The sequence below is a fragment of the Juglans microcarpa x Juglans regia genome, chromosome 7S (assembly GCF_004785595.1).
Source record: "Juglans microcarpa x Juglans regia isolate MS1-56 chromosome 7S, Jm3101_v1.0, whole genome shotgun sequence".
NCBI classification, from domain to species: Eukaryota; Viridiplantae; Streptophyta; class Magnoliopsida; order Fagales; family Juglandaceae; genus Juglans; species Juglans microcarpa x Juglans regia.
Genome location: NC_054607.1, coordinates 8,491,051 through 8,514,590, shown reverse-complemented (window position 1 = coordinate 8,514,590; position 23,540 = coordinate 8,491,051). Strand labels below are relative to the sequence as shown.

The following is a 23,540-nucleotide window of genomic DNA, read 5'->3' as shown; positions in this document are numbered from 1 at the left end:
AGTTTCCCTACAATTTGGTCTATCCTCTAAACAACCCCTTGCGCTCGTTGTGCAGCTTGTAGCGATGTGAGGAGTCGGAGGTCCAATCCCATATTGAAATGGGTAACCAACATTCTACTTAAAAAAAAAAAATTACAAGAGCAATTAAACTCTAAAAAACCCTCCACATAACAAACAAGAAGACATTGAAAACCACCTGAATGTTACTGGGATATTGGCTGCCATCTGGATATGGCAGAAAAGCTGGTGACCATGTAGGCACTGGTCCATGGTAACTGTGCATGTGATTTGGAAAGTTGGCTAAACTCGTTTGAGGGATGTCTTAACATAAAAATAATAATGATAATTAGGATGAGAAACATTGAGTAGACCATTTCCAATAAGTTTTTTGAAGTATGAAATAACATACTGAGGTAGGGGTGTTTGAGCGAGATAGTGTTAGCGGATTTGAGTGTTCTTCCCCTTTTCCAATGCCCTGTACATATTGTTCAATATCCAAGGTCAGTCTTTGAGAAGAATACTAAGTGAACAAACAAGTGGAATGTCTTGAGCATGCATTTTTAATTAATCATACCAGACAATAATAATTATAGCTTTGCAATAAGGTATCAAAACTACAACTTTTGACTGCTAGGGTCCAAACAAATGTTTCTTGTATATAGAAATCATAGACCAAGTTTCAAGCCCCAATTCCATAACATTGTAAATTTGTATTTAGAGAGGCAGTCAATAATTTCTAAAAATAGGATACCATTAGCACCTCCTTTAAACAAAGATTGAAACCCTCATATCTTAAAAACATAACGCAACAGTCCTCAAAGAGTCCCTAAAACACTAATCTAAAAATAACTAAATCAGATACGAGCTTCATCTGATCAAAGCACAACTCTATAATGAAAATTGTGAGAATGGTAACTAGAATGAAAAATTAGACTACAAATGACTGCATCCATAACTTAGAGGTAGCAATTAATTAAAATTGTATTGAGAGCTCAGCAGAAACAAGTTTGAATATTATGCATATTTTTTTTTTTTTTACTCAGAAACATGAATTTCATTCACATGAGTATGCATTTCTAAGGCATAAACACATGAACATAGAGCTGGGTTTCCAAACACACACAGTAAGAGGTGCTTTACCATTGTACGCGTTCCAGTTTATATCTACCGTGCTAGACCAGTTCACCTCACAGCTCCATTTGAAGACCACAAAATCCCAAAGCTTTCGAGAGAGAGTCGATTTGAAGCCGAAAACTGTTAGACCTCCCTAACTCCTGCAAACAAACAACACAAAAATGTAAGAGCAAACCCAAGAAGATGAAGAACGTGCGAGAAAGACACCCACGCCGAGCAAAACCAGGAAGATGAAGAACTGCCGAGCAAACCTAGGAAGATGAAGAACGTGCGACAAAGAGCACGCCAAAAATCACCCACGTCGAAAATCACCCACGCTGAAGACAACGCAAGCTTACGATCTGAAGGAAAAACACCAGCCGAAGATCTCTGTATCGACGTCGAGCACCAAAGTGGGAATCTCTTCACACCAGCCGAAGACGAGAGAGGTCGAGCGGGAATCTAAAACAAAAGAGAAATGAAAGCAGAGGTTGTTCTGTTTTCTTTTTTTTTTCTTTTTTTTTAAATCAGCTGACGTGACATAATACCATGTCAATTGTTTACTCGCCGCTTGCACTCGGCGACTGTACCGAGAAGAAGTGATTATTTTTCCTCTTATTTATGTCACTTGACCCCACTGTCAATTTGACAGCAAGGATTGTGGAATGAGTTCGGGTACTTTGGACGGTAGTTTATTAAAAACAAATAAATATATATATTTATATATTATTCAAAAAGAGTAAAGGGGTAGATTTGGGAGGTGAGATGAGAATTTTGTGTTTTGTTTGAGAGTTTAAAATATTGTGTTTTAATATTATTATTGTATTGGGATTTGAAAAAGGTGAATTGAGATTTGAAAAAGTTGAATTGTTTATTATATTTTGTATGGGGATTTGAAAAAGGTGTAATGATGAAATGAGATGAGATGAAAGTTAATATTTAAAGGACTGAATGGGTTCCAAGTCTAGCATACGGCCTGAAGAGTTCAATCTCAAATGGGCTAACTTTGTTGCTTTAGTTCCCACTCCATTTTTTTTTTTTAAAAAAATTAATTAATTTATTTTCTTTTGATTAATTTATAAGAAAAAGTAACTTTTATAATAAGCTCTAACAATTTAACTTTCAACCTATTAGTTTTGATTGAAAGAACTCTTATAATATAACTTTTTATAATATAAATGAACAAATGCTTTTCAATTAAAAAAGTAATTAACATATTAAATGAGAATCTAATTCTCTTCCTAATTTTCTCTTCATAGAGTTTTTACAAAACAATTCATGTCAGCTTCCATATCTTGAGTAAAATCTAAATCTTCATATATTAGGTTACCATCTCCTCCCTATCATTCACCATGTCTTTTTGTAATTTCAAAACCTTACATGTTAGGGGTGTTATTGGTCCAGTTTGGTCAGTTCATTCGGTCCGATTCGGTCCATGAATTTTTTTCCCTCTTTTTTCTTTTTTTTTTTGACAGAAAAATTAATAAAAAAACTAATTAAATTAGTAAAATTAAAATTAAGTGATCTCTTTAACATTTTATTTATAGTTAATGAATATTAAATAATTTCATTTTATATATATATGGTCAATGGTGATTCCTTGAATGAAAATTACATAATTAACTTATACAACTACTATATAAAATAATATATTATATATAATATATATATATACACATTCGATCGGGCTCGATCCGGTCCAATCCAATCCAAAAAAACTATACCCCGAGACCGACCAATAAGACTATCGATCTGATCTTACAACCCTATTACATGATACTCGGATCATTACCACCAGTAAGACATAATACATGATAAGATAAATGTAAGAAATTAAACCATATAATATATATAGATGACATAATAAGTCATAAGTTCACGTAAGTATTTATAATAGTTTATAATATGACATAATAAACCAAATAATATAACATAGTAACATATTTATAAATATGTTACAATATGAAAATATAATAATATGCAACTATAAATTATAATTAATAGTTATATATTACAACATGTGTTATCATTTATATAGAATAATATAAACTATATTTTGTATAAGGTTAATGATACGATTCCTTGACCAAAGAGAAATACTATTAACTTGCATTATGATATGCATTATATTATCAACTTATAGTTATAGCTAAAGTCAATAGACTATTATCTCTCTAACAAACATAAAATATCTTAAATAAGGTAAACTATAAATAAATTAATAATGTATAATTATATATGGAATGCATATTAAGTTAATATCTAATAAATATGCACATATATATAATCCATAAATTACGAGCTTTATAATGAACTCAAATGAGCCGAGTCAAATTTCTAAGAGTTTGGTACACAAGCCTAAATCGAGTTAAGTTGAGTTTACGTGAGTTTGACTTGTTTAATATCGAATCAATATTAATGTGTGCAAATATCTCATTTATTAAATCAACCGAGTTTCAAATCAAGTATATATGAATTTAGCTCAAGCTCGAACTATTTATGAGTTGCTCTATTTATTTGCAGTAATCTCACTCCTATCCTACTATAAGGTATTATTGCTCATCAACTTTTGAATTCTTTAAAATCAAAAAATAAAAAAATAGTTCAATAGTAAGAAAATCGACTACATTTATAAAATATGATAAAAGCGGAATAGTACCATAGCACGTAAAGTTAGGCCTCATTTTGAGATGAGATAAGATATAATGAAAATTTTGTAAATAGTAGTAAAATGATTTGAGTTAAAATTTTTATGGAATTTTGAAAAAGGTAAATGATATAAGAACAACTATACTATAATTTGTTTACAACTAAGTATAAAAAAATGAAAATATCTATTCATCATCATTTTTCTCACCATTCTTTTTCTCATGATCATCATCTCATCATCCCATAATGTGGTATTAGATTATAAATTTACAAGTGAAATATAATAAATAATCTCCAATTATCTAATGTAATATCATAGAATGAGACGAGGATGATGGAAATTGGAATGATGAGTAGCATTACTCTAAAAAAATTATTATTTTACCTACTTTGAACTGCTGCAAGTGCAAAAATTTTGAATTAAAGAAGAAAATATTAATATTTAAATGTGTAGTAGTATTTGAGTTGTAATATAGTTAGTGGTATATCATTGTCCTTTGAAAAATGAGGGAGAAAAATCTGAATAAAAAAATTATAAAGTTAAAAGAGGGTTAAAGTCTAATTTTGTAATATTATTTTTTGAAATTTGGAAAAGTTGAAATATTTTTTGTGTTTTGTTAGAAATTTTAGGAAAATTATAATGATTAGGTAATAATTAGATGAAAAATTGAATGACAAAATTATAAAGTCAAAAAAGGGTTAAAGTATAATTTTTTAATATTATTTTTATTTTTGGATTTGAAAAAGTTGAAATGTTTTTTGTATGTTGTTTGAAAATTTAAAAAAGTTGTAATGATTAAATAAAAAATTTAAAAATTTAAGATTAAAAACTGTTTGTGTTTAAATAGTATTTAATTGATGAGATGAAATGAAATAGGATAAGATGACTTCAAAAGTTTATAAAACCAAACCAGGCCTACTCTTTGCAAAATTACAAAACAAAAATTATGCCAAAGGAGGATTTTTCATGGGAGGCAAATATACGAAACTATTACAAAATCAAGTAGAATAATGTTATACATCATCTCATTTTTATAGTACTATATAAGATATGACATATTTATAATTATTGGATTTAATAGAACGATCATTCAATAATAATAATAAATGTATTATATTTTATATAGTATGATAAAAATAAAATAATAATACGGTGTATAAAATTTTTCAATTAAGTAATATTCAACGACAAAGATCTAAGAGCAGAATCGTGAATTGCCCGTCTGGCCCAACGTCGACCAAGATAAGGGTACTCTTGTCATGTACCAGTATCGAGATAAAGACAAACGCGACTAGGACTAGCAAAACTACCTGAACCTCGAACGACGCCGTCTCTATTTTCCGCCGCCTTCAACAACTAGGGAACTTTAGCCACGTGTCGACTCCCAGATCTGGAAGGATCGTATAAGATTCGTCTCACTCCTCTTCCGGTTCGAGGTTTCGATTTTGTCCAGCTCATACAAAAGGATGGCCTTGATTTTTCCCTGTTGGATGGTCCTACATCACACGTGGACTTCGGAGCCGCTTCAGACCTCCATTTGTTACACGTCAGCATCCCCACGAAATAATATCTTCCCCCAATCTCTCTCTCTCTCTCTCTCTCTCTCTCAGGCATCTTTCTTCCGAACTTCTTAGCCAGTCAAGCCTTTCTTTTGATGCTTTCCGTGGTGGTTTGCTGATGTTCATCGGGAAAAGCTTCGAAGGTGTGGTTTTTCCGGTGACGTTTTTGTAGTTAACATCGGAATATTATTTTACTGTATTTTTTCCTTCTTTTGAAATTTTAATTTTATCCTCGAGAAAAACAAATTTGTTTATTTTTTAGTGGTAGTGCTCTGTTTAGAGGCTGAGAAAATGTGGGAAATTATTAGATAATTTAGGGCTTTCGGATCTTCAAGTTTCCCTTCATGGGATCTGAGAAAGTAAGAGACTTCAATCTAGTATGGTTGTTTCGATGAGTTTTTGAAAAACCCAAGCGTAAACTGATTTCTCGTAAGATCTTATTTTCTGTTACTTTGCTCAGATTTGAGAATCTCCTCTCTTCTTCCACTCTCCCTCGAATTGGGAATTAAAAAAATTATTATGCTTATTGTCAGAATATTCGAAAATTAAGGTAGATGTTTACTTGGACTGCTTGACCATCTAGCAACTTTGACCATCTATATCTTTTTTCAGCTTCCACTCCTAATGAGTAATTTAGGGCTTTTAAAGGATTTTGGTGGCGGCAGAGCGAGGGGCTGGGTTGACTTAAAACTTTTCACTGAGATATTGCTCTGAGATATACAAGGGTCGATGATTGTTTATTACATACTTTATTTGTTTGGTTTTTGAATATCCTTTTCATTTCCAGAGCTATTAAGGTTCTGAAATCACTCGTGTTAAATCATCATAAGCTGGTTATAGTTTCAAATTTTTGATAAATCATCATAAGCTGGTTGCCTTAGATTGATTTCCCTTGTTTTGGTTACATTTGTAATTTCTGGACTGTTGTAATATGGGAGCCGGTTTAAGTTTATGTCATTCTTTTGTTGGACTAGGATGGATGGGAAGTGGTTATAATTTCTACTCTCTCAGGGATCTTTCATGATGAACCTGTCATGAATCGTCTCTTTGGTTAAGATTGAGTTTAAGGGGTTTGTGCTTGCAGAGGTTCATTTTCGAAGATGAAATGTATGGCTTCCTTGCTACAGTACACAAGGGTATGATTCCTAATTACTTTCCTGTTTGAATCCGGTTGGTTGATGGGGGCTGTTCCAGCAAACAATGATGATGTTCGGGGTAGAGGGTTGGTTGAACAAAATAGCCATATAAGTTGTGATCAAAAGCAAGTGACTAATGGGGTAGTTGGTGAAGGCCAAGGTTTGCAATCGTTAGAGGAAGATGAGTTACGAATTAATGAGGTAACTCAAGAAGTAAGCAATGGGCCCAGGGCTTTGATTCAGGCTCACGATGGGTCTCAGATACTGCAACAACAGCCTCAAGGACCTATTATATGTTGGGAGAGGTTTCTTCCTATCAGATCTTTGAAGGTTCTGTTAGTGGAAAATGATGATTCTACACGCCAGGTTGTCAGTGCTCTGCTTCGAAACTGCAGCTATGAAGGTTGTAATTTGCTTTTCCTGCTATGGTGAAGTTATTTTGTCTCTGGCTAGATTGATGCTTCATCCAATGAACATTGAAGTTGTGTTTCAATCTGATGGTTAGGTTTTCCTTTATACTGCTTAATTCTTAATATGGTCTTTGCAGTCATTGCTGTTGCTAATGGTATCCAAGCATGGAAAATCTTAGAAGATCCAACTAATCATATAGATCTCATCCTAACTGAGGTTGTCATGCCTGTTTTATCTGGAATTGGACTTTTATGCAAGATTATGAGTCACAGAAGTCTAAAGAATATTCCCGTTATTAGTAAGTATCATTTAATAGTATTTTAGCCTCTTTATCATGGAACTTATGAAAACATAAGGCTTGTTTGGTATAACTACTGCTGATTGGGTGCGTTTATTTGTCACACCTGATGATGGACCTATGCAGTGATGTCATCCCATGATTCAATGGGTATAGTCTTCAAGTGTCTCTCAAAAGGTGCAGTTGATTTTTTAGCGAAACCAATTCGGAAAAATGAACTTAAAAACCTCTGGCAGCATGTTTGGAGGAGATGCCACAGCGTAAGTTGCTACCTCTACTTCAAATTTGTAGTTATTTGTCGTAAATTTATATGTGAGTTTTCCTCAGTTCATTACTAGTGTGTACTTGAATATTTTAGTGGGGCAATTTATATTACCATGTGGCTCACTCTGGAGCAATTGATGTTGATGTTCCTCAACTTGAATCTGTTTCTCACCCTTTCTCAGTCTAGTGGCAGCGGGAGTGAAAGTGGGACACAAACAAGAAAATCTGGAAAATCAGAAAGTGATGATGGGTCTGATAATGATACTGGCAGCTGTGATGAGCATGATAATGGAAGTAATGGACTAAGTCGGGATGGAAGTGACAATGGAAGTGGAACTCAGGTAGCAATGTACAAGTCAGTTAAAATTATCTACCTATGTCCCCTTTGACACATTCCTTTTAAGTTTTGGCTGATTTTACTGATGAGTGCATAATGTCAGTATAAATGTACTCTCAAATTCACTTGTAGCATAAACCACCAAAGCAAAGTCGTATATTGATATTAACAAATAATGATATGGCTCCATGATTATGGCTTTTCAAATTTGAAGAGCTATTGTATTTGAACAGCACCAAGAAAAAAACTGTATGCCTAAGAATAAAACAAAGGAATGTTCAAATACATTCCACCCTAAGAATAAAACTTTGTACAGCATGCCTATCTAAACTAAAGAAGTAATGTTGATAAATAGAGAATAACAGTCGGAGATCACAAGTTTCTTGGGCTAGTGGAGTGTAGAGCTCTTCCTCCGGACACTTGCTTATTACCTACATAAAATTTCTGTCTCACAATGTAACACCCCTTCCCATAGGTTAGGAATGTTACGTACATTTGTAACTTGTGCCTGGTAAGAGATTGGGCATCATAAAAGTTTTGCTTGTATCATTGAATCATAAAAATAGCTTTACACTACAATGTTTTATAAAACTGAAAGTAAGAACATAATGACATAAAGCATAAACTAGTGCTATGTGGCAATAACACTCGTTAGCACTGTCTAAGACTCTGGTAAAAATCTGCTCCTGGCCATCCTGTTCAATGTCCACATAATCATCACCTGGGACATCAAAAGATAGGACATACAAAAGTGAGTTGAAGACTCAGTAAATAACACATCATACTATACACATAACTTAACCTTAAACTTTACCTTGGAAGTGTTCATCATAATTATATGTAGATATAACATGTGGATCATTCAATAGAACCATATGCAGAATTCAAGAAGTAATCATGGGAATTCATGTAACATGGATACATGAGAGATAGACTCTATGCATCCTATATATTCTATGCATGACTTGTTAATCTTGCTTTCACTTGCATGATGGCCATCATAATTTCTGTGGGCAATGGTCCGATTTTCATTGACCACATAAATCATAACATTACATATGGTGGACTACACTTGAGGTTGTGATGTGCACAATCACCCATAGCATAACCTAAGGCCAGGTATTAAAGCTTTCTTATTTTTTATTTTTTCATCAGTAAGTATTAAAGCTTTCTTGTTGCTCACATGGCTTCTCATATCTTATCATGATGCATGTGAACATCTTATTGAATTCATTATGTTCATGGGATGTCATATTTATGTGTGTCATATTCATATGCATGGTATAGCACTAAACATGGCATATTAGCATACATAAGCATGGTTATCGTGACATGGCATCCATTCGGGACAAACAACTATATAAGCATATCATACATAATTGCATCCACAAGCAACGTTTTCATAATTCAACCAAGATTCATTAAAAGTGGCTAACAATTGACATTTGTATAGCATATAAGTAACAACACTTTTTCAAGCAAATAATAACATTTACAGCATACATAAGGTTATGATCATGCCACTTATATCGTGCGCTCAAGCTTGTAATAAAAGATCCTCCTTTGCAATCTAGGAAAACACCCATAGCTATTGCTATCAATATTTCTTTGTAAAAGAAGACTCAAAACGTCATCTATCCTACTTTGGCACACTTGGACAGGTCTGATTTTCCTTGGTTTCTATTTGTGTTTTCAAAGAAATTAACTCATTCATCCATGACTAATCACATCATACATTTACGCTAAGCATGACACTCATATTTAGATTAAATATGATGCTCTTTTGAACAGACTATACTATATTCAGCTAGACTTAAGTTCTAAGGCTGTCAAGGACTTTGGGCATGTTTGGGTACTAAGGGAAAACTTAAAAGTCAGATATTTTTCAGTCAAAGATCATCTTACTTCCAAACAAATCATTTTTTTAAATAAGATTTAAAAAAAAAAAAAAAAACTGCAGCCACTCTGTTGTGGCTGCCACTAGCAGCCCAGATCGGGTGCCCCGTGGCAGCCGCAGACCTAGCGGCCAAGGGCAGCTCCATCTGTGCCACCCTATGATGGCCAGGGGCCTGACCACCAAGGGTGGCCCCATCTGGGCTGCCCAATGGCACCTCTTTGCAGCCCGATCTGTGCAACCCTGTTCTGCCCAGTGGTGGCCAGAGGCCTGGCTGCTAAGGGTGGCCAGACGGTTGCACTGCCACTGGTGATGCCTCATCTCTCTTTTTCTTTTTTTTCCTTTTATTAAGTTATTTAAAATTATTTATATGGTAAATTAAAAATATCTAATTCCTATTCATCAAACATCTCAAAACCTCATCTCAGAAAGATTTTACAACTATTTACAAACCTCACAAATTTTGATCTCATCGTACATCCTGACATCCCTTTCAAAGTTCGTTAGGATTGCTGTTTCCAGCAGGTAGATGCCTCTGTTGATGTGGCTGAACAGGTTTCTTGTGTTAGAGCTATTCACAGGCCATGTGTATTGTCCTAAAGTCCTCTTGAAGCCTCTATCCAGGCCTGTTGTTAAAAGTGAGCCTTTAAGCCTCCATAGTCAAGTGTCCAAATGCACTAGTGTGTGTAATTGTATAGGCTGTGTGAATATTCTTGTGCTTCCGGTGTCACATTCCTTGACTTCAATTTGTGCCTCAAACCCAGGGAACTTGAGTCATTGCTTAAGATGACTCATTGGGTACAACCTATGGTCTCTAGGGACTTGGAAGTCATAATAGATCTGGATAGCCATTGTGAGTGGATGTCATGGTGTATACAGCACTGTATTCTTCCTACTCTCTGCCTCCATCATACTCATGACACTATATTTAACGATCAATGCATATGATCAAGCTTACAAGATGCGATTAGTCATAAATACGATCTCTGAAATCATAACCTTAGGAAATCAGACTTGGACAGCTTGCATAAAAATGTGACAGCAGGCTCAAAGGGTGGTAGCCTCTTAAGCCTAAGATCTTGGTAGCATCTTAATGAGGAATTTCCTAACTATTGCAGCTCTGATTCTAGGTGATTTCCAGGTAATACTTCAGCCCCTAAATCAGAAAAAACTTCCCTAATTTATTCATATATCAGCAGGCTCAAAGGGTGGGGTTTTTTTGGGTTTTTGTCAAGTCAATGCAGCTGTTACAGATTAGGAAACTTCTGTAGGTTGCCTTAGGCAAATTTTCTCATTGAAATCATGCCTTAAATGACTGTTACTACAAGAAATCGAAATTTGTCAGCCTCGGTAAAATCAAATCAGGAATCAAATTGCACAAATATGCAATACAATAAATACATACACCTAAAATAGTTGGGCCCGTGAGTCTTAACTTAAAAAACTCCCAACTTATGGTCCCAAAGGGCTGGGGGTGACACAAATTACACAATGCAATCTAGGCAAAGGTACAACACAAAATGGACCCTATGCATCTTTTAGCCACCTTCCATGCCTCAGCAGCATCAGTGTGTGTGGTAGAATAAGGATTTCCTCGTTAGTAGAAAGAGGAAAGAACATTAATTATGATAGCAAAGATGATGGAAGTCCTAAATGGCTTGATTTGACCTGGCATTTGTCTGCTTCAGGGTTAGGATATTTTTTGGGCTTAGATCATCATTTGCAACAATTTACCGCTCAATGTCAAAACAAAAAAACTTGAGCTGAGCATATAATGAATAAAGGTTCCTGAACACACGACACTGACAAAGTTAAAAATACTATTACTCTTTTTGCAGAGTTCGTGGACCAAAAGGGCGGCTGAAGTTGAAAGTCCCCAACCAATATCACCTCCAGATCAAATAACTGATGGTCCAGATAGCACCTGTGCCCAGGTGATTCATTTTTTTTTGATAAGTAAGAAGTAAGTTTCATTGATATGAATGAAAATAGGCATAGCCCATGTACACAGGGAGTATACAGAAGAAAATGCCTAAATACATTCTAAAACACTAATGTGCCCAGGTGATTCATACGAAGCCTGAAAAATTTAGCAACAGGTGGGTGCATGTTACTGAAACAAAAGAGTGCCCCGAACAGGATGAGCAACACGGTATGCCTTAATGATATCTATCCTTCTCCATTAGGTTTTTTTAATTATATTTGGTTGAATATTAACTATTAATACTGGGATCTGCATTTAATTTTCATAGACAATGTTGCATTTGGTAAAAACTTGGAAACAGGAGTATGTAAAGATCCAGATTCAAGACATGAATTTCAACATGAGATGTTATCTATCCATCTAAGTAGTAGAAGCCAGAATGTTTTGGCTAATGTAGACAGCAAGCCATTTGATAGTGATAAGTCAAAGCACAACAGTGAGAATGCTATCAGCAAGCCAGAAAACCCATCTTCCAATATGGCTAAAGTTGTCAATTCTACTTATCTCGAGGCTGAAAGCAGAGACTTTGACACCTCGAATGGCCTTTCTGATATATCACAAACCAAAGCACATTGTGATTCGAGACAACTGCCGTCCCTTGTACTAACTTTGAAGAGGATGAGAGAGGATTTTGAAAATGTTGCACATGATGACCGCAATGTTCTTAGACATTCAGATCTGTCAGCATTCTCAAAGTAAGAAGGGAACCCTGCAGAAATACTATTTGTGCTGATGACATATTACATTTCAACAATTGTTTTACTATTTCTTTTTTCTTCACCATGCAGATACAATACTGCCTCTTCTGTTAATAAGGTAATGTTCTGTAGCAGCTTAGATCGTGAAAGCCTTATATTGTGAACATGACCTCATCTTATCAGAGCAATTGAAGTCTGTTCCCGATCATTGTGCACCACATTGTGATGTGGACGGGTGTGTTGCCAATCCAAGGAAAAAAGGAAACCAGTACTTTACAGAAACTCTTCAATCTTTTTGCAGTGAAATAATAAGAGAATCTCCGTATCATAATGTGGCTCACAGTGGTTGGCAAGCAGCTGCTGGTAAAAATTGGACTCTGAAAAAAGTAAGTGAGAGGATCCAAACCTCCATTTCTGGCCAGGTTTAATGATTTCCACTTTTGATCAGGCTCATACAGGGAATGTTGGGAGCTGTTCTCCACTTGATGATAATTCAGCCGCGCAGAATACGGGGACAACACACAATTTTCAATCTCATTCAAGTGGCAATCTGCCAAATCAGCATTCTAATGGGAGTAGTAGCAACAATGATGTGGCTTCCACCGATAAATGTGTTATTCCTAAGCTAGAAGTCTACGATGAGAAGCCAGAGTCCATATCAGCATTCAAATCTTTTCATTCCTCCACATTCGAATCTGTGCAGAATACACCTGGGAAGGCAACTAATGTGGAAGTTAACAAGGTTCAAGCCCAAACAAGGGGCTCAAAACAGCAGGTCCAGGTCCAGCACCACCACCACCACCACCACCATTATCATCATCATGTCCACAACTTGCAGCAGCATCAACTACAGCAAGACTGCAGTGATGTCTCCCGGAAGAACATGGCTGGAGCTTCTCAGCAATGTGGATCATCAAATGTGGTAGGAGGGCCTGTTGAAAGTAATGCGGGAGACTATAGTGTGAATGGAAGTGCTTCTGGAAGTAACTATGGCAGCAATGGACAGAACGGAAGCTGCACTGCCTTGAATGCTGGAGTAACAAACGTAGAAAGTGAAAATGGGGCAGCTGGAAACGTTGGAGCTGGGGCAATTAGTGGGAAAAATAGTGGGAATGGATCAGATGAAGAACGAGTGGCACACAGGGAGGCTGCACTAAACAAATTTCGTCAGAAAAGGAAAGAGAGATGCTTTGAAAAGAGGGTAATTCATTTTTCCCTGTGCGTTTTGTGGGGGAGCAAAATAGAGCCCGCACTATAACCTTCCGTTAACATAACAAATCAAAATTATCACCACAAAAAAAAAAAAAAAAAAAAAAAAAAAACCCGAGCAAAACGAAGTCCTGACCTTTTCCAGCCTAGGAGTTTCTTGTTTTGAAATAATATATGATGCTGGGGAATCTCCTGACAAATGATACAGTAATAGACAACATAAAAATTATATCTTGCTGTCATTTTGTAGGTCTAACTTATTACTGGTCAAAAAAGGTCTAGCTTTTTACAGGATGTATGAAACCTAGTCTTCATTGTCTGTTGTTTTCCAGGTTCGATACCAAAGCAGGAAAAAACTGGCAGAACAACGGCCCCGTATCAGGGGACAATTTGTTAAACAAACAAGGTATGATACCTCAAGTTTGGGTTCAAATTACAATCCATTATCATTGTTGCCTTTGCCAAGATCATTTTTATGAATCTGGGGAGATCATTAGTTCTAATTTTCTTTTCTTTAACAGTTCTGACAATAAGGCAGGACAAGACTGTCAGAGCAAAGACCATGTATCTGGGGATATTTCTTCTGACAGTTTACAATAACAGGAGCTGGAGTGCAGATTTCTAACCCTTGTTTCTGACAATCCTTCTAGGTTTGTGTACATGGAACTAGCACTAGATTGGAATGTAAGGAAATGAGTGTTAGATTGGCTGTAGAAGGTTTTTTTGGGTAGTGGTATTACTATCTTTGTGAAAATGAACATTTGATTGAGAACTTAAGAACGTGCTTGCAGCCTTTATTTTGTGTGTGTAATTTGATGGATTTCTGGGAAGGGTTACCCATTTATGTAGGTTAACCTATCCACGAAATAAAGCTGTTTTTAGAGTACAAGTGATTCGAATATTTTCAGTTTTATACTTTGCCATCAGCCATTCCCTTAAAATGATTTGGCCATTTATATCCTGCATTGATTTGATATTACTCTTTGAATTATCCTCCATTTTATTACAAGTACAAGCAATCTGTGATGAAAAATTCAATTCAATATTAAGATGTAGTTTTCATTTTTCTCTTTCTTTCTCTCTTTCAATTTTTATTTTTTATGAAATTCTCATTAATGATATCAGAGCTATCGGCTAATGTCAGGTTTTCATCCCAAATCATCTTGTGGCACTTGGATTAGATGAGAATATTATTCAAACATAAAATACGATTCAATTCTAAATTTTTAACTTTTTCATTTAATTATTTTACAAAATCGTTATATTTTTTTTCAAATTTTCCAAAAATAAAAAACAAAAAACAGTATAAATTTTTTAAATTTCAAAGTAAAATTAATATTAAAAAATTATATTCAAATAATATTTTAAATTTATAATATTTTTATTCAATTTTCTCGCAAAATCTAATAAAATATCTTAATTTAAATTAATTTACTATTATTTACAAAAATTTCAATCCATCTCATTATCCAAACATGTGATATTTGTTTTTCTTTTTCTATTCTCCCAATGGTCCTACCCTCACGATTCAATGCGGACTTAATAGCTTGAAAGATTGTGGATCTACCAAATTCCATAGAAATTGCGTGCAACCCAAAATCTCAACCAGTGAATTAACCTCTAAATTACAGGTCATTAAAAATAAAATAAAATAAAATAAACTTGCTTGGGAAAAGGAAAAACAAAAAGGCCGGCCCTCCTTGGCCCATCCTTATTTGGTCTCAACCTATTTACATTCAAACACATATCAACATGACCCATAAAATATTACAATTTATAAATCAACTCAAAACATCATCATCTTAACATCCAAATGTAAAAACCTCCGACTATTTTTAGCCTAATTTTTGGCTTATCGTTGACCTTTTATTGTCCATGACCCATCTAAGGCCCATTTTCTCGGTCCAGTTTATTTGTGTTTTTGAAATAGGCTATTTTAGTGCTAAGTTATACTTTTAACATTGGATTGTTACTATTTTTCATCATCTCATTACCAACAAATCAATTTATTTGAAGGCCAAACTCATGCTCTTGCCACATTAGATCATTCCAAAAAAAGACAAAAAAAAAAAAAAGCAAAATGTGATTTGAGTTTGATGGATGTTGAAGTATAAGAGATATGAATGTTTTCAAATCAATCTTAGGACTTGTTATCCCTTTCCATTTAGGAATGATTTGATCATTATCTCCTACATTCATTTAATATTATATTGCTAAATAATAATTAGTGTTATGATGAGACATCGTTACCTCTCATTTCTGATTTTATTATATGATATATAATTAAATTAATATTATTAAAAATATATATCCTGTTAAATGAGAGCTAATATTATATATATGTAGTTAAATTTAAAATTATTAAGGGTAAAATAATATAGCTTTTATAACCAATTAAGTTAATAGTCTTCATTTAAATTTAGTAGTGCCAATTATTTTTTTAATCTAAGTATTTTTTTTAATTTTGAAGCTAATAATTTATAAAAAAAATATTAAGTTCTAGAAGAATTTATAAAAATATTTTAGTCTTTAATGCTAAAACATGCCTTTTGGATTTTTTTTTTCAAAATTTTTTTCATTTCATATTTTTAATATTATGGGAACACGTGTTAGAGAGTGATTTGCTGCCCAAGCTGCCTCGGCACTTGGCCGACTTGCTTGTGGCCCCCCGACAATAATGTTTGCGTGTACCATGTACTGTTCGCACGAAAGACATAATTGTGGGAAAGAATAGAAATCAGCAGCGAACGTGTTGTTCTCCACTATCGTACCAGGTTCTTCTTAGGTTTATGGAGCCCATTCTCGGTACCATTCTAGTCCTTCTCTTTCAACTATATTTATTTTGAAATGGTATTTAAAGTCTCACCGTATAAATTCCGTATACTCTTTTTATAAAAACATAGATAAATTTAAAATTTATATTAAAAAAATATTTTTTTAATAATAGACTTTATTTTTTTTAAAATGAGTAGTACATGAGACTTACGCACCTTAAGACAGTATACAGCATTAATCATTTATTTTAAATGAATAATATTAAGTGCTAATCTTAAATAGACAAATCACGAATATATCTTTTACAAAAATGTAAATTTTCTTAAAAAAATTTATATTTTTATAATAAAATTCACTTTTTTATAAAAAAATTGCACCAAAGTGGTATGTACATAGATATTACACATCATGCACTTGAACAGGGAAGTTCAGTCTGTGTATGGTTAGCTTTCTGCTCTCTAACCAATGATTTTAATTGGAAAAGTGGCAATCCATAAGTTCTAAAGATAGGTTATTCGGATTTGTAGGTTGGATTCTTATCAAGTAGGGTGTGATCAAACGCACTTTAGTCAATTGTATGTCAACCGCTTAAATCTTGACATGATCTGTTTAAATAAATAGGTGACAAATCATTATCTACATAACCCGTTTAATAAACAGTTGGATATCCGAACACAACCTGTTTCAACCCATTAATATCAATAGGTTGAGTTGACTCAAATTTTTATTGCGATCTTGTTAAAACTAACTCGTATTTTACAGTCATAAATTATATAAGATCTTATTCGCAATCATCAAGTAAAGTATATATAGCAGTGTGTGGCTCATCAACTTATTAGGTTTCCACCACTACTTACTTGTGAATGCATTTTTTCGAAGGGATTGGAGTCCAACAATACAATTTAATAGCCTACGATAAAGTTTTCGGCATTAATACAGTTCTCGCATACTCATCAATTAAATAAATAATAAATAAATCATATATCTATAAATAAAAAAAAAATACAGAGATTTACGTACCAGATTATTGTCAGGAGCTCCACATACCACCGATTGAGGCCCAACTCTAAAGACCTGAATTGTCGAGACATGATCTAAAGACGTGCGAAATACGATGTTAATACAAAACATGCATATCTTAAAAATATTGCAATTATATAATTACAATGTTCAAGAGGATTTTTATCTTGATAGAAGTAATTTTTTTTATTTTTTATTTTCCACCTCTAGTGGGGCAGAAAGTAGCAGGAAGGTGCAAGTAATAAGTTGGATGCTGGTCGTAAGAGGGAGGGGCTGAGAAAGTGGTAAATGAGCGCCAACTCTCAAAAAGGTTTGTTTTGGCCGATGTCCACTAGAAAGGTTTATAAATGTTTCGAAGTTATTAAAATAATAATAATCTAATTATTTGTAATAAAAACAAAAAATAAATAAAAAATATGTTAAAAAATCATATTCATTCAATTAATTTTTCAAACTTATCCATCTACTTTTTACAAATCTAAACGAATAATATTAGATACAATTATAAATTATGTAAGCGTCACGTGACTTCATATAATATATTAAATTATAAAATTATTTTTATTATAAAATAAATCTAACGTATTATAAAAATTACATCAATTTATAAATTTATTTTTTTATATTTATAATCAAAACCGCGTCTGTGGAGCAATGTGCCAATGTTAGAGAAAAAGGAATTTGCACATAGGTTCCAAGTGGAGAACACCCTGGATTTTCCTTGTGCACACATTATTCAAGTCCATAAATTGCACCTCCAATTCATTCACCGAATTTGAGTTACTTTTGGCCTGCTAATCAAGTTAGATGAAACGGTGTCTGTTTCGGTTCTATGCTTCCCATCTCCCTCCAATACTACTCAACTAGAAAGCAATATGGGAACCTTCTAGGCAAGAGCATGCATGAAAATCTAAGTTTTGTAGGTGGGTGAAAGTGAATGAAAATTTCTTAAATTTAATGTCTATGTTCTAGAACATAAATACAGAGAAAAATAGAAAAGTGTTACAATCATAAAAAGATTCCATAAAAGTAAACTGACATGGATTCATATAATACATTACATCTACTTTATAATAAAAGTAACTTTACAATCTAACGTACTATATCAAGCCATGTCAGTTTGTAGATTTACTTTTATGAAATCTCTTTGTAACTAAATCATTTCTCCAAGAGATATATGGAGAAAATATTATAATATTTATCAATCATTTAAATTTGTCTAAGAAACTCATATAAATAATATGAAATTCACTTTATGTATCTATATATAACCTACTACAAGACATATATGCCTTACTAGAGTTCGAATAGAGATCAGATAATTAACATGTCTAGTGACTCTATCCAATACAAATCTAACATTATAGCTCTAAAGAGAAGAAATTCAACATAGAAGTGCTATAATAATTTAACAAAACCATCCTTCAATTAAGAAGGCTTTTCTTTGAGAAAGCAAGAAGAAAAAAGTGATAAAAATTGGCATGGAGATCTAAAGAAGTATGGTGGGGAGCTTCATTGACATCATCATGAAGAGTTAAAGTTGCACCGATACCTTTGTCCAGCTGAAACTGAGCCACCATTTTTACAAAGCCTAAAGTAAATGAATGAGATCATGATTACCATCTACAATTGGCTCAAAATCCTCCAAATAATCCTTATCCTCAGCTTTAAACTACTCCTATGAAAATAACTCACTTTGGGTCTTTCAGAGATTGCATCTTCAACCTAATCATAATTATTAATTAGATTGATGCCTAATCACTTTGGGAAAAGCTGTTAAGATCCATATCTAAGCAGCTGCCAATCTTTTTCTCAGTGTCCATCAGCTTGCAATTTGCACAAATATTTCTAATTTTTATTAGGACTTGCGCATATTTCAGTGACAGGTGTATGCATATATGTATTCACGGATCGTAGCCATCCAAGTGTAGGAGCTTTTATGGTTTCTGACCAACATATATTAAAAATAATGGAATAATAAATTGGCATGTGAGGCTTGCAATAAATATGAGAAAAAAACCTTAAAGATCATCTTAAAATTCACAAGAACAAATAAAGAAAGAGAAATGATATTTACAATCGTGAATTATGCAACCGTCACGTAATTGTTTTGAGAAAAAAAGAATAAAATATTAAACTTATATAGTGGATTTCACTCTTTTTCAAAACGATTATTTGGTATTTTCGCACTTCATAGTTGTATGTAAAATTACTCTTCTAAAAAATTATTAGTATTTTAGTTTTTTTACAGTTATAATGGGCCCCACTGTAAATGGTATGCTAACACACCCATTTATGTCTAGCAAAATTTGGAAAGAAAAATAAAAATTTTTAAAAAGAAACTCAATGAAGATGTCATTAAGAAAGTTGAATACATATTTCACTTGTTTTGATAGTTGTGTTTGGATGTTGAACTGAGTTGAGTTGAGATAATAAAATATTATTAGAATATTATTTTTTAATATTATTATTATTTTGAGATTTGAAAATTTTGAATTATTTATTATATTTTTTGTTAGAATTTAAAAAAATTGTAATAATAAGTTGAAACGAGTTTGGGATCCAAACTCACAATTTCCATAAGATGTCTTACTATAATTAATAATTTTTTGTTAGAAAGAAAACCCTAATGCAAACACAACATCTCCTAATATTGCTATAAAAAGACTGATTGGTTTATGGGGCTCTCTCACTACTCTTTTGTATATGTTAATGCAAGTGATGAAGTTTGTTGAATGGGGGATGATTTTGATGCTTAAATAAAAAAAATAAATTACGGATTATGAAATTATAAAGAAATTGAGTTTTGTATATTTGGATCATCAACTCCTCTCAATTCATTTCAACTCATCATTACAATTTTTTCAAATTTCAATACAAATTATAATAAACAATTTAACTTTTTCAAATTCTAAAATAATAATAATATTAAAAATTAAAATTTTAATAATATTTTATCATCTCAACTCAACTCAACTTAATTTAAACATCCAAACGTAGCCTGTTACATTTTTTCATTTTTAATTATTTTCGTAGAGTGAATTGAGCTATATCGCATTTCAAATATTGAGTTATGAAAATTATTTATACAATTTTAAAATATATAAATCTCATACATTTATTTTGAATAAGTGGACAAATTTAAAATCTACACGAAAAAAATATTTTTTAATTGTGAGTCCTATTTATTTAAAAGAAGTACAGAAAACTTACATATTATGAAACTGTATCCAGTCAGATTTAGATTTGGATAACACTTGTTTAACAATTTTCATGTGTATTTTTTCTTACAACTTTCTACGACTTTCTTGGAATGAATATAAGATGTTTTAGGTTCTCTCATATTTAAATACATATATATATATATATAATTAAAGTAATTTTTTTTTAATTTTAATAAATAGTGAGCTCTAGAAAGTTTCAAATTTTTTTATTTTCGAGAGAACATAACAAGACAGGCACGTCTGCTTCTGCTTACATTCACAGGCGTTGACTTCAAAGGATTTAAAAACCTTTTCTTACACCCAGAGCGGAGATTGTCTACTATCATACACCTCTAGAGTCTCCAAGTGTTGAATGGTTATTGGTTATTATTCATCACACTTATGAAAAGACGCGTGGATCACCGTTTGAATTTCTGAGTTGGCTTGGCTGTAAGCCTCCGACGCGTAAGTGGGTTGTGGGACCCAAATACTCCGAATGACATCAGCGTGCGGCCCATTGAGTTGCTCGAGAATCGAGATATTGACTCCTCGTTTCCTCACGGTATTAAAATCAACCTCCGTGATATTTAAAAGCGTCACCGGCGCGTAACCCAAAACGAGAGACCGGATTGCTTCTTATAGCTTGCAGCATATCTGTGTGGACCAAACGGTTTTCCGCCACGTGAGCTTCCTGCCGTCTAAAAGGGTAAAACTAAAAGAATAAAGATTAAGGGCTGATTTAAATGAAATGATTTTAGATGAATTGAATGAAATATTATTATAATATTATTTTTAATTTATTATTATTTTAAAATATAAAAAATTTAAATTATTTATTATATTTTATATAAAAATTTAAAAAAATTATAATGATAAAATGAGATGAGATGAAATGATTTTTGTACCCAAACGAGCCCTAAGGCTTAATTTGGATTGAAAAATACTCTCAATCCTTTTTATCTCATTCTTATAATTTTCATAAATTTCTACATAAAATATAATAAACAATTCAATTTTTTCAAATTTCAAAACGATGATAATATTAAAACATAATATTCTAATAATATTTTATTTAATTTTCAACTTTCATCTCAACATATATTATCTCAACTCACTATCCAAACCTAACCTAAATATTTCGGACATTGTTGCAAGTTTTTCTGTTGGTATGACTCGAAAATACCAGCATATTGCGAAAAGAGAATTAATTGCTTAAAGATTGAACTTCAAAAGATACAAATAGCAATAGATATCGAAACAACATGTCATCAACTAGAGATAAAGGCTGAAAGATGCAAGACAAAACTCGAGAGTCTTAGTTTATGTATAGTAATTTCAATATTGTGGGCACACTGTTTGGTAATTTATTTTGAAAAATTCTAATAAAACAATGTGTGGAAGATGTAAAAGGAGACTTAATTTTATCTAAGGTATTTTCTTTTTTATTTCATGTTATTTATTTCATAAACATGACATACCGATTATACTTTCAATTATATTTTTTGTCTGTGAGAGCAATGGCGAGTTGATGCACATGAAAAATTGATATAAATGAAATGAGTAAAAAATGCCTTATATATGAGATGTGCAAAATACAAAATATTTTATCTTTGTAGGTATGGAAAATCTGGAGGGAGGGGACACATTTACATAATAATAATAAAAAAACCTAGTAGCATTTTTCAGTCCAACATTATATGAATTAATACTATTGCAAAATCACTTATAATTTACAGGAAAAAAAAAGTAGAAAAAGTGATAGTCATTACAAAAAGTGATCATAATTTACAGGAAAAGTGATCATCTTCAATTAAGATATATTTATCTCCACCAACAATGAAAATCTCAAATGATAGTCATTACAAAAAGTAATTTAGCAATTTTCACCAAAAAATATCCAGCTCCACCAAAACTGCATCATTTATAATTGAACGTGTACATCATCGTCTTGGTATGCTAGATACAATCGAGAAGGCTGCGCGAAAGAGTTGAGACAGTAGTAAGATTACCTTATCTTGGTCTGTAATGATTGTATTTGGCAGTTAGTCATTTATACACTTCAACCATGCCTCAAACAACCATTCAAATGTATTTGTGTTCTCATTAGATATCAGACTGACCATGGTGGTTCACACCAACAAATGGTGCAAATGGCATCTTGATTACCTTATCTTAGTCTGTAATGATTGCATTTGGTAATTGGTCACTCATATACTTCAACCATGCCTCAAACAACCATTTAAAGGTACGTGTGTTCTCATTGGATATCAATCCACACTTGAATATGATTGAATGACCATGGTGGTTTATACCAACAAACGGTGCAAATGGCATCTTGTATGCATTAGTCAGGTATGTTGTGTCGAATGTAATCACATCCCCAAATAATTTATACGCAGCTCTACTTTGGACATCTACCCAAAACACATTCTTTAACTGCAACTCATGGTCCACATCTATCTGATAGTAAAAATCTAGATTTTTACTTTGCATATATCAGAAATAGTTACATAGAGCTTCAGTACCTCTAACCCCCGAGACGAAGCCTATGTGCTTTCTCAATGTAGTTGACACTCCTTCTCCCCGAATGGAACATTCTCGTAACTCTCCACCTCAACAACCATTACCTTGAAATTTTTTGACACTCGTATACCTGTTTTGTCATTTATTTCAAGTCTCTTAGTCACATGAGCATCAATCTTTTTAAAGCATATAAAATGTCTTGCCTTTCTTGGATTACAAACTTGTGTGTGATCCAATTTTACTTTAGTCAGGGTATATCCACTTCATCATTCATGATTGCATTAATTCTAGCTATACACCCTACATTTTTTGTTCCTCTTGGCTTCAGAATATTTGCAGCCTTACTCTTAGATGTGCCTTGTCGTGCACATACTACGCAAAGCTATTTGACATTCCCATCGTCATCTGGTCTAGAATTCATTTTATACACCCCAATTCCCTTCTGCTTACTATACTTCATATAGTA

General features: G+C 33.0%; 1 protein-coding gene across 3 annotated transcripts; it reads left to right on the top strand.

The window, feature by feature from the left end:
- The first annotated feature begins 5,347 nt into the window (after positions 1–5,347).
- LOC121240692 (two-component response regulator-like PRR37) lies at positions 5,348–14,439 on the top strand. 3 transcript variants are annotated; one of them, XM_041138195.1, is made up of 13 exons: positions 5,348–5,465; positions 6,407–6,861; positions 7,006–7,167; positions 7,294–7,427; positions 7,614–7,772; positions 9,343–9,429; positions 11,501–11,596; positions 11,727–11,814; positions 11,915–12,341; positions 12,435–12,462; positions 12,793–13,545; positions 13,886–13,959; positions 14,075–14,439. In XM_041138195.1, exons 2-13 carry the CDS (start codon positions 6,501–6,503, stop codon positions 14,151–14,153), a joined length of 2,448 nt encoding a protein of 815 aa, XP_040994129.1. In that variant the 5' UTR covers positions 5,348–5,465; positions 6,407–6,500; the 3' UTR covers positions 14,154–14,439. The 3 variants fall into 3 exon arrangements, with proteins under 3 accessions (XP_040994129.1, XP_040994130.1, XP_040994131.1); XM_041138196.1 differs by lacking the exon at positions 5,348–5,465 and having other exon boundaries at positions 6,294–6,861; positions 11,948–12,341; XM_041138197.1 differs by lacking the exons at positions 5,348–5,465; positions 9,343–9,429 and having other exon boundaries at positions 6,295–6,861.
- The last annotated feature ends 9,101 nt before the right edge of the window (positions 14,440–23,540 follow it).

What these genes read in the sequence shown, in the direction of transcription:
- LOC121240692 (XM_041138195.1), top strand. Translation starts at nt 6,501, where the DNA reads ATGGGGGCTGTTCCAGCAAACAATGATGATGTTCGGGGTAGAGGGTTG. An exon ending in AAAGAATATTCCCGTTATTA is followed by an intron (nt 7,168 to 7,293) that starts GTAAGTATCATT and finishes GGACCTATGCAG; the next exon opens with TGATGTCATCCCATGATTCA. An exon ending in CGAACAGGATGAGCAACACG is followed by an intron (nt 11,815 to 11,914) that starts GTATGCCTTAAT and finishes TAATTTTCATAG; the next exon opens with ACAATGTTGCATTTGGTAAA.